Below are 13,063 nucleotides of genomic sequence, written 5' to 3'. Positions count from 1 at the left end.
TCAAGACATTCTGAAAGTTCAGCATCAGCACACCTTGCACAGTTTGACTCGGTCCACGCTCTCCATGCTTTAGCCAAACTGGCACACACCTGTGAAAGGTTAAAATTCCCTCCGCACCTTCCAGGCAGGCAGAAAGAGATAAGGGGGCAGATAACAGGAAACTTCGTGGCATTTCCTGCAGGCACCCTCCGGTTGGAGCTGTAGGAGCTGCCTTTGGTCCATTCCCAGCACGTTTAAAGCCTACGAACGTGATGTATTTCATCCTCCCCGTACGGAGTTCACAGGGAGAGAGAGGCAACTTACAACTTGTACATATCCAACACCTGAACACCCGTATTTAGTTTCACATATATAAATAATAAAAGTAGCTAAAATATAGTGTAGTAAAGTGTAGTGTAGTAAAATATATAGACTAGAATGTATATATATACACATAATGCAAGATGTATAAAACATTAAAGCACATTAAAATACTTCAAAAGACATATATAAAGTACGTATGTACATAGGTAGGTACGTATGCATGATTTCCAAGACTTTCTGTGCAGCAGGAGCTGGCAGGCTCAGAGGCTGCCGGCAGCGGGACCGGGCGGCTCCAGCTCTGGCCCCGATCCCGGCCCCGGCCCCAGCCCCGACGGACCAGGTGAGCGGCCGCCGGCGGCGGCGGTGGGGAAGGGGGTAGCCCGGCCCTCAAGGAGTTACGGTGCAGGAGCACGATGACTTCATGCTCCCGCGGCCGCTCTCGGCTGGCCCCCCCGGCCCCGTTTCACAATCCCTCCGGGCTCGGACGGGGCGAGCGCTGTGACAAGCCCTGCGCGATCCGCCGCGCACACACCCCCGTGTTCTCATGCCGGATTTTCCCGGGCCATGAATAATCTCGAAGCCCCCACGATAAATACACGTTCAGGGATGCCCGGAGCTCACTCATCCCGCCAGCCTCGCCGACGAGAAGGGGCCGGGGCCGCAGCCGAGGAGCCACACCATGAAGTTTCCCCAGGGCTGCGACTGTGCCCGTGACGGCGCCGGCCGCCGCCGCCGCCGGCCGCCCGCCCTCCGCGCCGCCCTGCTGCTCCTCCTGCTGCTGCCGCGGGCCGCCGCCACCCCGCTGCCCGCCGCCGACTCCTCGGGGGAGGCCGAGCTGGAGGAGGCGGCGGTGAGGCGGGCGGCGCTGCCCGACTGCGTGCAGCTGGCCCGGCTGCTGCACACCCGGGCGGCCCAGCTGCAGGAGGAGGTGGGTACGGGACAGCCCCGGGGCTCGCCCACTCACACACACCCGGCCCGGAGGTAGCTGCCTCCGGCCAAGGTGCGACGAAACCTCTTGGTGTCTCTCCCCAGATGTGCGAGAAGTTCACCGTCTGCGAGAACAGCATGGAAATGCTCGTCCAGAACAACCTCAACCTCCCCAAGGTGACAGAGGAAGATGGGTGCCTGCTCGCCGGCTTCGATGAGGCAAGGAACCGCTCTCCTTTCTGGTCTAATTCTGTATACCTGGGGCAATTCATGCCAGCTCCAAAAATCTGCGCAAGTTACCTAAACGTTTGTGCTGGCTCCTGCTGGCCTCCGCTCTCTGTATAAGCATCACCCGCTTACCTGTGCTCTATGCGCAATATTGCAATCAAGGCATTTCTGAGCTGTAAGTGACCTTCCCACCTTTCTCTCATTTCAGGATAAATGCTTGAGGAAAATCGCCAGCGGGCTTTATACATTTCAGACGTACCTTGAATACGTACAAGAAACTTTTACTAGTGACAAGCAAAACGTTGAATCGCTGTGCTATAGTACAGAGCACCTGGCACGTACCATAAAACAGATGGTGAGTTGGTTTTAAATTCACTCTGATAATTGTTCTGGCTTAGCGCTGATGTGTAGTCAGAGAAATAAGATGCTATGTGAAGTTGAACATTTTCCACCTTCATTTCTCTCAGCTGAAACAGGTGACGGTTCCTTATGCTCTGATACTTACCCTTATGACTAACTTACAGATTTTACAAGATTTTGTTTTCTTTCTTAAAGAAAGAACTCTTCATCCTACTTGCTATTGTTATTTCTGATTTCCAAACCAACAATTAAATGCATCATATTATTTTAAGAACAAATCTACTAACACTGCCTAGCTGATAGAAATAAGATTTCTCAGGGAGCTTATTCCTAATGTGGAACTGCAGTTCAGTCCAAGCCTTCTAGTGTTGCAATCCCCTGCAAAGTAGAAATAAGTAACCTTTTTTAAAAACCCACACAAATAAAAGCAAAAACATTTTACAATATTATTAATCTTTAAAACTCTCCAAAACAAACTTTCAAGCCAAGCTGATGGTACATTGAGATAGCAGTAGCTTAAAAATAAAGGAAGACAGTTAAATTCAGAATATAAGTTAACAACTTGACTAAAAGGTGCTGCCTACTGAAAAGCACACATTTTGCTTGTAATCACCATGACCAAAAAAAAAAAAAAATCTTTAAAAATACCCAGTTCTCTTTTGATTCGGTAAACTAAATGCTCTTCACTTCTGACAGTCGTTTTCTATGTTTTGGAGAGCTTTGAAAGATCACACTTCACAAATTCACTTCATTCCTGCAGTTCTTACTCACGTTAATAACCCTTAACATGAATACTTCCTTCGTCATCAGGGAAACTATTTGCCTGAGTAAGAACCACCCAGGTGAGTAAGGATTACAGAAATCTCAGGGCATTATTTCCTTCAAGGTGTTTTTTGGCATCTGAAAAGCCCACTGTGTGTTCGCCATACCTTTCCTAACATATTTATGTCCATCATTCTTTAAATGAAAGGGAGCTGAACTGCTTTTTTCACGCTGTGCTAGCGAAGAATAATAGTCCTGTCATAAGACAGCAACTGACTACTGTCTTCCAACTTGATATATTAGTTTGCAGAAAGTTCATTTCATAACTGAGATGAGCCTTTTTAGAAAATTAGTAGGATCAAGGTAACTGGAACAGGTAGAATTAAACACTATGATCAAAAGCAAAACCTGTACTTGTGGAAACTACAGAGGTTTTGAGAAAAAGGAGTCTTGATCTCCAAGCTAGAAATTTTTCTTTACAAGAGAAGTCTATCTGCTATTTAAGGCAAGGAGAGCAAGGACAGTATTTGTCTGGATATCCACATACAAACCTTTACAGAATGCAACAAAGAGGTGGATATAGCAGTAACTGGGTGTGTGATCAGAATCCACTTCCAAGTAGTCTGGACAGAAAGAATGTTTATATCTCACTGAATTTCACAAAAAGATGTTCCAGAAGGAGGTGCACATGCTTTTGTCGCTTGTTAAAGGGTAGGAGAGATCCTAAAGCCAGGATGAAGCAGACACTTTATTGTTAGACTTCTAGACCCCAAATAATCTAAAACCACTCCATGATTTGGGCAAGTAACTCCCATTTTCAGAAGTCACCCACCCACTTCACAGGACAAGTTCTTAAAAAGCATTTGGGTACCACGTGCCCAACGCTGTCTGTCAGCATTAGGTACGTAACTCCTACTCATCTTGCAGTTAGGTTCCCACACATCAGTAAAAGTTGGTGACACAGTCTCCCACGTGCCTAAATGCCTGGAAAGTAAGAATTAAGCAGCTAAACAAGCTTGACATCTTTGGAAACTGTTAATCTACTACAAAATGTGAGAGTACTCCAATGTCATCTAATTAACTTATGACTCAGGATGTAGCAGCCAGTACAGGTTAGGACAAATCACAATCAAGATCTTCCCAACTAACCACATGGCCAACAGATAGCAGGAGAGGTGCATCAATCTGTTCAGCGCAGCGTGTTGGACCGCGACACCAGACATTGCATTCAAACCAGAACAAACATTATAGATCAGACGAGACCCTCCAAGTCTTCTGCAGCGGTTGTAGCAGGCAGCAACGTACCTCAAACCTCATGGCAGAAGCAGGGCTGTAGGGAAGCACAGGTCCCAGGGAGGTCTGGCACCCGCAGTACAGCAAGGGTGGATAGGCAGCTGGTCGGGAACATATTATCCATACAAACTGATGCTCTCCAACAAGCTCAGTTACGGTGTTTTAACCGGGGCACCCCAATATCATCTTTTTCACAGGTGATCAATCCCGATGAAGTGATCATCCCAGACTCAGCTACCCAGGCATCCCTCCGCGCAAAGCTGAAGTCTGGTAAGACCTGGATAGAGAAAATCACCATCCAACTCATCCTCCGAGACTTTACTTCATTTATGGAGAAAACCGTGAGGGCCGTTCGCTATTTGAAAAACACCAGGAGTTTCAGTGTCTGAATGTTTTAATTCAGGCACAATCCTTTGTTACAAATCTGTCACGTGGCAGATGACAGTGTTGTTCTGTTTTAAGAACCAGAAATAGTAACAATGGTTTGCATTTACATACATTCTCATTTCCTTTGAGGAACCTATTTATTGTATTTAAAATATTTATTTGTTTCTAATGTTTTCTATTTATATTTTCAATATTTAGAAATAATTTAAACAAAGGACATTTTATTTCATTTCTAATGGTACTATTCATAATATCAACTTACTTAATATGTATTCAACAAAAAAATATTTTCAGAAGCCAGAAAAACTGTTGTATAACTTATGCTTTTGAAGTGTTTGAGAGATGGTATTTATGACTTATTTATATTCTTACAACAAATAAAAACTGATTTTTAAAAAAAAGCAACTGTGTAACCTGTTTGAATTTTAAATAAGACTAAGGAACTCTAATGTATCCAATTTTTAATACCTGCAATTATCAAAATAACCACTTTCAAGAATTTAAATTTTATCTGTATAATTAGGCCAGTTATCTACATAGCACATACATATACACACAGCTTGATCAACATATAATTCTTAAAATGGGATATAAAGGAACCAGATGCATTGAACATGACACTTAAGAATGAACATGATAAAGCATCATTGCTCTTGATAAAGAAATGAACAGTCCCCTATATTTCAGAAGGAACACTCCATAAAAATGTAAATGTAAGCATCTGCTTACAAGTCAAGCAATCTCTTTTAAACAAATAAAAAGGTAAGATACCACATTAACAGCTTTGACATGAATACTATCATCTGATTAGACTTACTGCTGTCACCCAAGGGAATTTTCCAAGTTTGATTTAACATCTCTCCCCTAAGATGCAGGGGGGGAAAAAAAACACCTTAGGTTCTTTCCTTAGGTGATATAAATCAACATATTGCTGCTGAGATGTCAGTGACTGTTGACAATCTAACATATTTGTCTTCTGTCATTTATATTCCGCTAGCATGGACAGGCCAAACCACATTAATGCACATTCTTGAATAGTGCAGAGGACAAAAACACCAGGTCCTTAGCCCGACTACCAAACCCCTGAAACCTTCCTTAGCTGTATCATCTGCTTCACTGTGGCTGTGCAGGTACCTCATATACCCAAGCTCAGAGGAATTCACAGCACACACAAGGGATGTAAACTGCAGGAGCCCCTCAAGCTTTGTCCCTACAAGTGGTGGAACATTAATTACCCTCTTTCTTGCAGCACAGTGGTGCAGATGAAGAGATGAAAGGCAAGCCCTGGAATGTGGATAAGGATGTCAGTAAATTCTCCTCTTCCTCTGAGTGATCTGATTGTCCACACATGCATTCCCTGCTGGGGATGCCAAAACAGTGACCAGTCCACCCAGAGCCCACATCTCAGAGGCTCTAAACAAACCACAGCTTTGCCCAATATGGCAAAACCAATGTCTCAGGTTGTGCAACATCTCAAGAAGGAATGAGGAGACATCAAGGTGGTCACTTTCAAGATGTCTGTGGTGAATGGGTTTTTCTCACAACACAGAAGATCCTGCATTAGCTGTCCTGGCATGTGCTTTAGGAGACATAGGAAAGCCTGGTTTGGCTTTTTCACAGCTTCCCTTCACCATTTGGTTAGAGACCACTGTGGCCCTTATGATGTCCATAATAGCTGTGAGAGCCAAATGTGGATCCCATGTTGGACCTTTTAAGGACTTTTATTATTACTATGTAAGAACAGACAAGGGGGGGGGAAAGGGGGGGGGAAAGGGGGGGGGAAAGGGGGGGGGAAAGGGGGGGGGAAAGGGGGGGGGGAAAGGGGGGGGGAAAGGGGGGGGGAAAGGGGGGGGGAAAGGGGGGGGGAAAGGGGGGGGGAAAGGGGGGGGGAAAGGGGGGGGGAAAGGGGGGGGGAAAGGGGGGGGGAAAGGGGGGGGGAAAGGGGGGGGGAAAGGGGGGGGGAAAGGGGGGGGGAAAGGGGGGGGGAAAGGGGGGGGGAAAGGGGGGGGGAAAGGGGGGGGGAAAGGGGGGGGGAAAGGGGGGGGGAAAGGGAAAAGAAGACCAAAAAGAAAGGCATCTCCTGGTCTTACCTCTCCCAGTAGTGGGTGGCTGCCTGAGATCACTATTAGTTACTATGTACACTGCAGCTAAACAAACTCACACTGATTTCCTCCTTGAATGCCAAGAAGTATCTAAGACAGGGGTACTGCAATCTCATGCAATCGATAGACAAGCATCCACACTTCCCATTGGCACCCTTCAGCAGGTGGCCACCTCAGGTCGGTCACAATTCTAGTAAAGATGTAAATGCTACTATATTTTAGGATGTAGAAGATGAGAAAAGATAACCACTTGCTGGGTGATGAGGTCATCTTTCAAGTCCTTTGTGGAGTGAAGGGTATTGCTGATGCTGCTGCCAAGCTGACATCATTTTACCTGTGGCTTCTCCACAGCCACCTGCAATTCTCAGGGTACTTCAACACAGCAGCTGCCTTGCTGGCCATCGTTTTGCTATCACTGTGCCACCTTCAGGCACTGCCCCCAGGATAAGCACCACTTGCTGACATCTAAACTCATTGGTGCTTGTGGCACATGAAGACTTGCAGTGGGGAATTCATATGGAAGCCAGAGGAGAATTAAACACTGTTGAGCATGTTATGGGGCCTCTCAAACTAACCAACTTATTGTCCTTTTGCTGTGTAGAAAGTATTTTACAACAATCAATAAAACACACATGGACATTTATTTTAGTTGGCAGAGCAGCGCAAACACTTAAGAAAACAGAACAGTAGTAAAAATGAGAGTTCCTAACTCCTATAGATCAATCCTCAAAAACAACTGTGCTACTTTTAGCAACAATTAAATACCTCAACAGTTTTATTGAAGAGAGCTCCTCCTAACTGACAGCTAACTCACTGAGCAAGGCAAAAAAAAAGCCCAAAACCAAAAAAGACCTGCTAATAATTGACTATAAAAACTAGGAAACTACCCAGCAAAGAAGCATTTTGGCTGCTGCTGTACGGGATGAGTCTCTCCCCGCAGATCCCAATGAGCCCTTCCCCAGGCTCCCTTGCATCCCCACTCATTAACCTCAGTGATTTTGGAATGGTCAACAGATTACTAACTCCCTTCATCTTGAATTTTCTTTCCCAATGCAGGAAGAGAGTAAAGCTATGTTAAAAAGCATGCATACACTCTACAGTATGCAAGAAAAGCCCATGGTAATAAGACAGTGTTAAAGATGAGAAACAAAATATTCCTCGGTGCTGCGGACATGACACTAAAATGCTAGACAAGAGGAAAAAAATTAAAAAGACAGAATGCAACCTAATACTAAAGTAATCTGTAATGCAAAATTACTTACTTTTTTTGTAATGACAGTTTCTGAAGTATCATTTCTCTACTTTTTTAAACACACTTTTTTTCCAGATGTGTAAGAAACTTTAAAGAAAAAAAAAAAGGAACATTTCAGCCTGATCCACTTCCCAGGTTGCAGCACCATCCCCTGCCCAGTAAGCCTACGTACTGATGTAAACACCAAATTTTGGCGGAAAGAACAACAGCTACTTGAAAAAGGCTGTCTGCACCTTAGTACCTTCACAGACTTTATCAACGGCTGATGGCAAGTGAGGTTAGCAAGACAGAGCTGATGCTACAAGAGATGGAAGAGTTTTGCCATCAGTGAAGCAAGGGGAGTAGGACCATTTTTCAGCAGTAATGAGCCATTAGGTTAGCTTAGCTCAATGGGAAACTTCCCCCTAAGTTTGCCACTGTTATTTGTGACTAATAAGCTTTTCCGCAGTCAATTCAAAGGATAAAATGGTGGAAAGGTAAGTATGCAATAGTATACATCAAACTCAGATCCTAATGGTCAAGAAGTGCTGCAAAATACATATATATTACTACAAACCTTGTGATATTGCGTGGGAAGCTTTCTGTAAACCCTTGCTTCTCGAGTCAAATGATCAGATAACAATTTCTGATCTCTCTCAGTGAATTTCTTCCTTCTTCTTGGTAAGAGGAAAACCAAAACCCGTGCCCCTAGAAATGCAACCTCTGCAGGCTCCAACACTGAAATACCATTTCCTCCCTGAACTCCTAACAAAATCAACTAATTTCTGTAATCTAAACATATTTAACCAAGTCTCGGTGTACTTTCAAGACTGACTTTGGCGGTCATCAGAAAACACACTACAGAAATTTTGCAAACTGAATTTCTGTTCAGTGACCAGAATCTAAGAAGATTCAATCTTTTGTGAGAAAATCTATTTCAAAAAAATTAAACATTAATCTTCAGATTCAGAAAACTGATATTTTATGTGCCCTGCCACACTTATTTTACTAGACAGTGCTTACCTAATACAGTATTTTCAAGATTTTTATTCCGTTTCAACTGTACTGAGGGCAAAATTCTGGCTGGTTTCAATAACAGCAAATGTATTAATGATTAGTTGTTTCTTTCTCCCTTTGAAATTCCGTAGTAATAGATAATACAGTTCTACATTCTGTACCATATAAATAGGGACAACATGATGTACAAGCAAATTGTATTAACAGTTTTATTACCTGAGAGAATCACTTAGAGCTGTTACACACAAAAGTAAAGTGACATAGGGAAAGCTCAAAGTCCCGTCCTCAGCTCAAAAGAGAAAAATTAGCTACTGCACCATCACTACTGCACAGCAATACTCTTTGTCTCCTTTTCCACTTCTAACAATCTGGGAAGAGATGTAAAGGGAAAAGGGACCCTATATTGACTGTGCCACATTAGCATGCATTAACAAATACAATGAAGTTCAAAGATGTCCCTCAATTGCAAGACTTATACCGCTCCTAATCATACAGCTCAGTGACTTGGGACGGGACTGTAAAAGAAAACCGAATTTGTTAGAAGAGAGACCATTTGGAATGAAGGCAGATGTACAGGCAACCTTGCAGTCTGGCTGGAAAGGGACCGCTTTCAGGTTGCACTGTCACAAATCACACCATTCGGGAGGTCTCTACGAGAACAAAGTGGACCCCGAGAAACAGAATTGGAACATAACTGGAAATCGGGCTTATCTCACTTCCCAGGCTAATAACTGCTCCCTGCTTTGCAGTTGCTCAAACTTATTTTTGATAGAAACTTGGAATTGATTTCTTAATCAGAAGAAATAATCAGAGAGTAAATACCCTTTTCCACTTAGCAGATAAGCACCCCCTCTGTTTTACCCATCCCCTAATCCTGAGTTAACATAAGCATAACCAAGAAACAATGCATGTAACCCACAAGCTTAACCAAGAAACAGCTATTGCATTGCACATCATCATGGAAAAGTATTTAGAAATTGCAATTAAGGAGTCACTTGTAAAAATCAAATTAGTCATATGATGTTTAACCAGGATGTGGTCTCTACTCCTGTGGTGAGGACAGATGTAATGAGCTTTTATTTCCAAATATATTATCAGTATCACCATAGCTTAAATTCCAAGTCTGTAAAGAAATATTTCTAAAAATATCCAGGGTATATAGTTTGTTTTAGCACTTTTTCCTGATAAAACCCAATGTGTTAGATCCCTATTTCACTTACAACACAATGCAACAAAAATACATCTTAAAGAGGCACTTTTTCACCTACGTCCATTTTGGAAGATGGCTGTACGAAGAAGCCAAGGACAGGTTTTTTACACTGCCAACACAGGGGCCTGTTGTGACAAAATTATGAACGTTGCTTTGGTCTGCAGAGTTCACATGTTTGAAAGCTACAGGTTTAAGTTAATGTGAGTTTTGCTGATGAATTAAATCAAGGAAAAAAAAAAAGCACGTACCCTGTTTTATAACTGTGATGAGATACAGTACAGTGACTTTATACCAGCTGTGTCTACACCAGGAATTTGTAGCAGAATTAAACACTCATTCCAAATTTCTTATCAGCTTCATTTTTACCTCACAACTAGTCAAGCCTTGAAGAGTTTTTGGAGCAAACAAGTAGGTTCCTTTGTAGATTAACTTATTAAGAACAAATTTACACTGAAAGCCAGGTATCTTTTTTCCTTCTTTGTTCAGTGATGACACTAAACAGACCAATTTTTCACTCTATTACCAGGGGATCTCCAGTCCACACCAAGACCAAGAAAACCACCAAATTCACAAGACTCCGTCAGCATCACACAGGGCTCTGTGGCTCCTTCTCTGATGTGTACGCCTTTTTCTTACTTCATCTTCACCTTTAAAAACCTTGTCCATTTTTCCTACTCTTTATTCTTCTTCTGACCGACCTCCTTGTCTTTATTCTCTTTTCAGGACCCAAATTTCTCCCTACCTTCCTTCCTCCCTGTCCCTTAGCCCAAGGTCTTTGGCCCCCTTTGCACCATTTGCTATGCCCACACCCGAGAGCAGCTCCTCAGAGCCCAGCTTTCAGGAGATGCTTTCCTAAAGGGGCTGTCACAACTGAGGGCTGAAGAGTTGCTGCCCACCACGATCACCCAATGGTACCAGGTCGTAACCGATCTTCTGACTCCAGCTGAACACAATGATGGGAAAGGCAGTTTTAAGAAAATATAGAAAACACAGAAATTGTTCCTGAATGGTAAGGCCACCAGCAGCTCTTGTGGTCAGTGAACAAGATATTCAGAAGACAGGATACCATACTGTTCCTTGCCCATCATAACCTCCTGACACTCTGCTAGCTTTTCACACACATTCTGGCTGGAGGAGGAGCAATAGCCTATTTCTTCAGTCCTGGGTTAAGGACAGACACCCTCCTTGGAGACCACACAAAAGCCATTGCTGCCACACTCGCAGGAGGAGGCCAGAAGGCAGACCAGCACCTTCTGACAAAGGGAAATGTTGTCTTCCTGATGTGAAAGGACCATGGGCATGGGACTGCAGGTCACTCAAGATGGAGAATGGGGCATTGTTCTTGCATTGAAATCCTCAAGATGCCTTCATTTTTGGCAAGCAGCATAGTGAGCATGGCAACCTTTGATCCTCCTAAGACTGGTCCAGGTGGAAACATTCCCCTTGGCCCCTTGCGCTACTGTTTGTCACCAGGTATAAGAGGCTCCAGCGACAGCCTCCCACCTGGGGTATTCCCCTGACACTAAGGCAACCACAAGCACATTCCACCTCCACTTTACAGGCACAAGGCACACAGCCGAACAGTTTCTATCTCCAGGTGAGATCAGCTGGATACTTCAAAATTAGTACAATCTTCACAGCACATAGGAAGGCATCAATGACTTTATTTCACACATCTCAGACTGTAGCCTTGAGCTCAGCTGTGGAAGTCACAGCTCAATTTTCAGTAAACTACACTCACCGACTTTATTCCAATACTAAGAGTTCATACGTGGTCTCAAAGGACCGCATCACAAACTCTGCTACAGGAAAGAATCCGTACTTGGCAGCGAAAGCCACCGATTAATTTGTCAGAGATCAATACAGTCAAGTAGGGGAGCTCATGTTTGTTCTTTTTTAAGTGTCTCCCATCTGACAGTAAAATAAAACTTTCTCAGGTTTCACCAGGAGAAGGTTGGAAAAGCAAGAATTAGAGATTAAAACACCTGGAGCAAGTAACACCTAACTTTAAGTCCCTAGCCCACAGCCTTGACAAACATGAGAGTTCCTCCACTTTACTCCAGAGACCTGCCTTCTTCTCCCTAGCACCACCAAAAAAAAAAAGTCTTGACAAAACTAGCATATTTGCTGAAGTTATTTTAGGGAATTAAGATTCTTCATAGGAATCTGTTTAATGTATAATTTCACAGAACACTGATCTGCTCTTACGAGCACATCTGAATTTTGTGAAAACAACAGTAACTGCAAAGTAATTTCCAGGCATTGCTATGAAAGAATCCTTCATTTTTAAACTTGAAAAAAAATTTTCTCTGGTTCTGCTTTTTGCTGCCTTACAATTAATTACCAAGACTTATGATTAATGCTTATTCTGTTGGTTTTTGGTTTTGGTGGGTTTTTTTTTTTTTCAGGGGAAAAAAAAAGGAGTGTTTATTTAAGGAGTTTCACTCACTTTTAGTTACAGAGAGCACTATACTGAATGAAACACTGTCTGGTTGAACAAATGAGAAGTGTTATACTACATAGTGGCATTCAATTTAACTTGATTTGAATGTACTATGAAACACATTTTTCCCCCCTCAATTTGAAAATCCAAAGGTTCTACGCTAATGACTTTCCTGAACCATACTTTTTTTTTTTTTTAAGAGAACAATAATTTCACTTATTTCCACAACAGCAGTGCATTACCAAAAATTTGCTATCCAGTGTGCTTAAAGTAAAATTTTAAAAGTAAGAAAAGTAATATTTATCCAGTATTTCCAAGTCTCCGAAAAAAACCCTGAACTACAACTACTTTTAAGGGAAATTTTCAGCATGGTAAGATCATGGAATCTGGCCTGTGCTCGATATATCCACGAAGGAGACAAGAACACTTCCATATCTCTCTACCTCTTGCCAAATATTATTCTTGGAAAGCAGCCAGAGCAACCATGTGGTGGTTAAGACCCACAAACCACATCCCCAAATGTCTGACATAAAATAGTGCACATGAAATATACTTCTGCAGGTGTTTGTGTCCATCCACCCACTGCTGCATTTTGGGTACTGCATACCCTTGTGAAATGCAAAATCTGATTTCAAGAAATCCGAGTTACTTTACACCGAATACCATATGTCTTAGTACCAAAAATCTCCGGTTATTCCACTAGATTCAACATAATAAAAATGTTCCTGATGATGATTAAAGCCACTATCAAGTACCAACAGATTACTTCATTACTATTGTAATTAGGATCAGTCAAGGAA

The 13,063-nt window shown here is 42.8% G+C and overlaps 1 protein-coding gene across 1 annotated transcript; it reads left to right on the top strand.

Annotated features, from left to right (window-relative positions):
* The first annotated feature begins 982 nt into the window (after window positions 1–982).
* On the top strand, window positions 983–4,262 carry IL6 (interleukin 6). The gene is given in 4 exon segments (XM_068405106.1): window positions 983–1,285; window positions 1,288–1,449; window positions 1,667–1,813; window positions 4,071–4,262. Coding segments are annotated over 4 exon segments (804 nt in total).
* Window positions 4,263–13,063: the final 8,801 nt, after the last annotated feature.

Source organism: Nyctibius grandis, chromosome 7, assembly GCF_013368605.1.
Source record: "Nyctibius grandis isolate bNycGra1 chromosome 7, bNycGra1.pri, whole genome shotgun sequence".
Taxonomy (NCBI): domain Eukaryota; kingdom Metazoa; phylum Chordata; class Aves; order Nyctibiiformes; family Nyctibiidae; genus Nyctibius; species Nyctibius grandis.
This window is presented reverse-complemented; position numbering and strand designations above follow the sequence as displayed.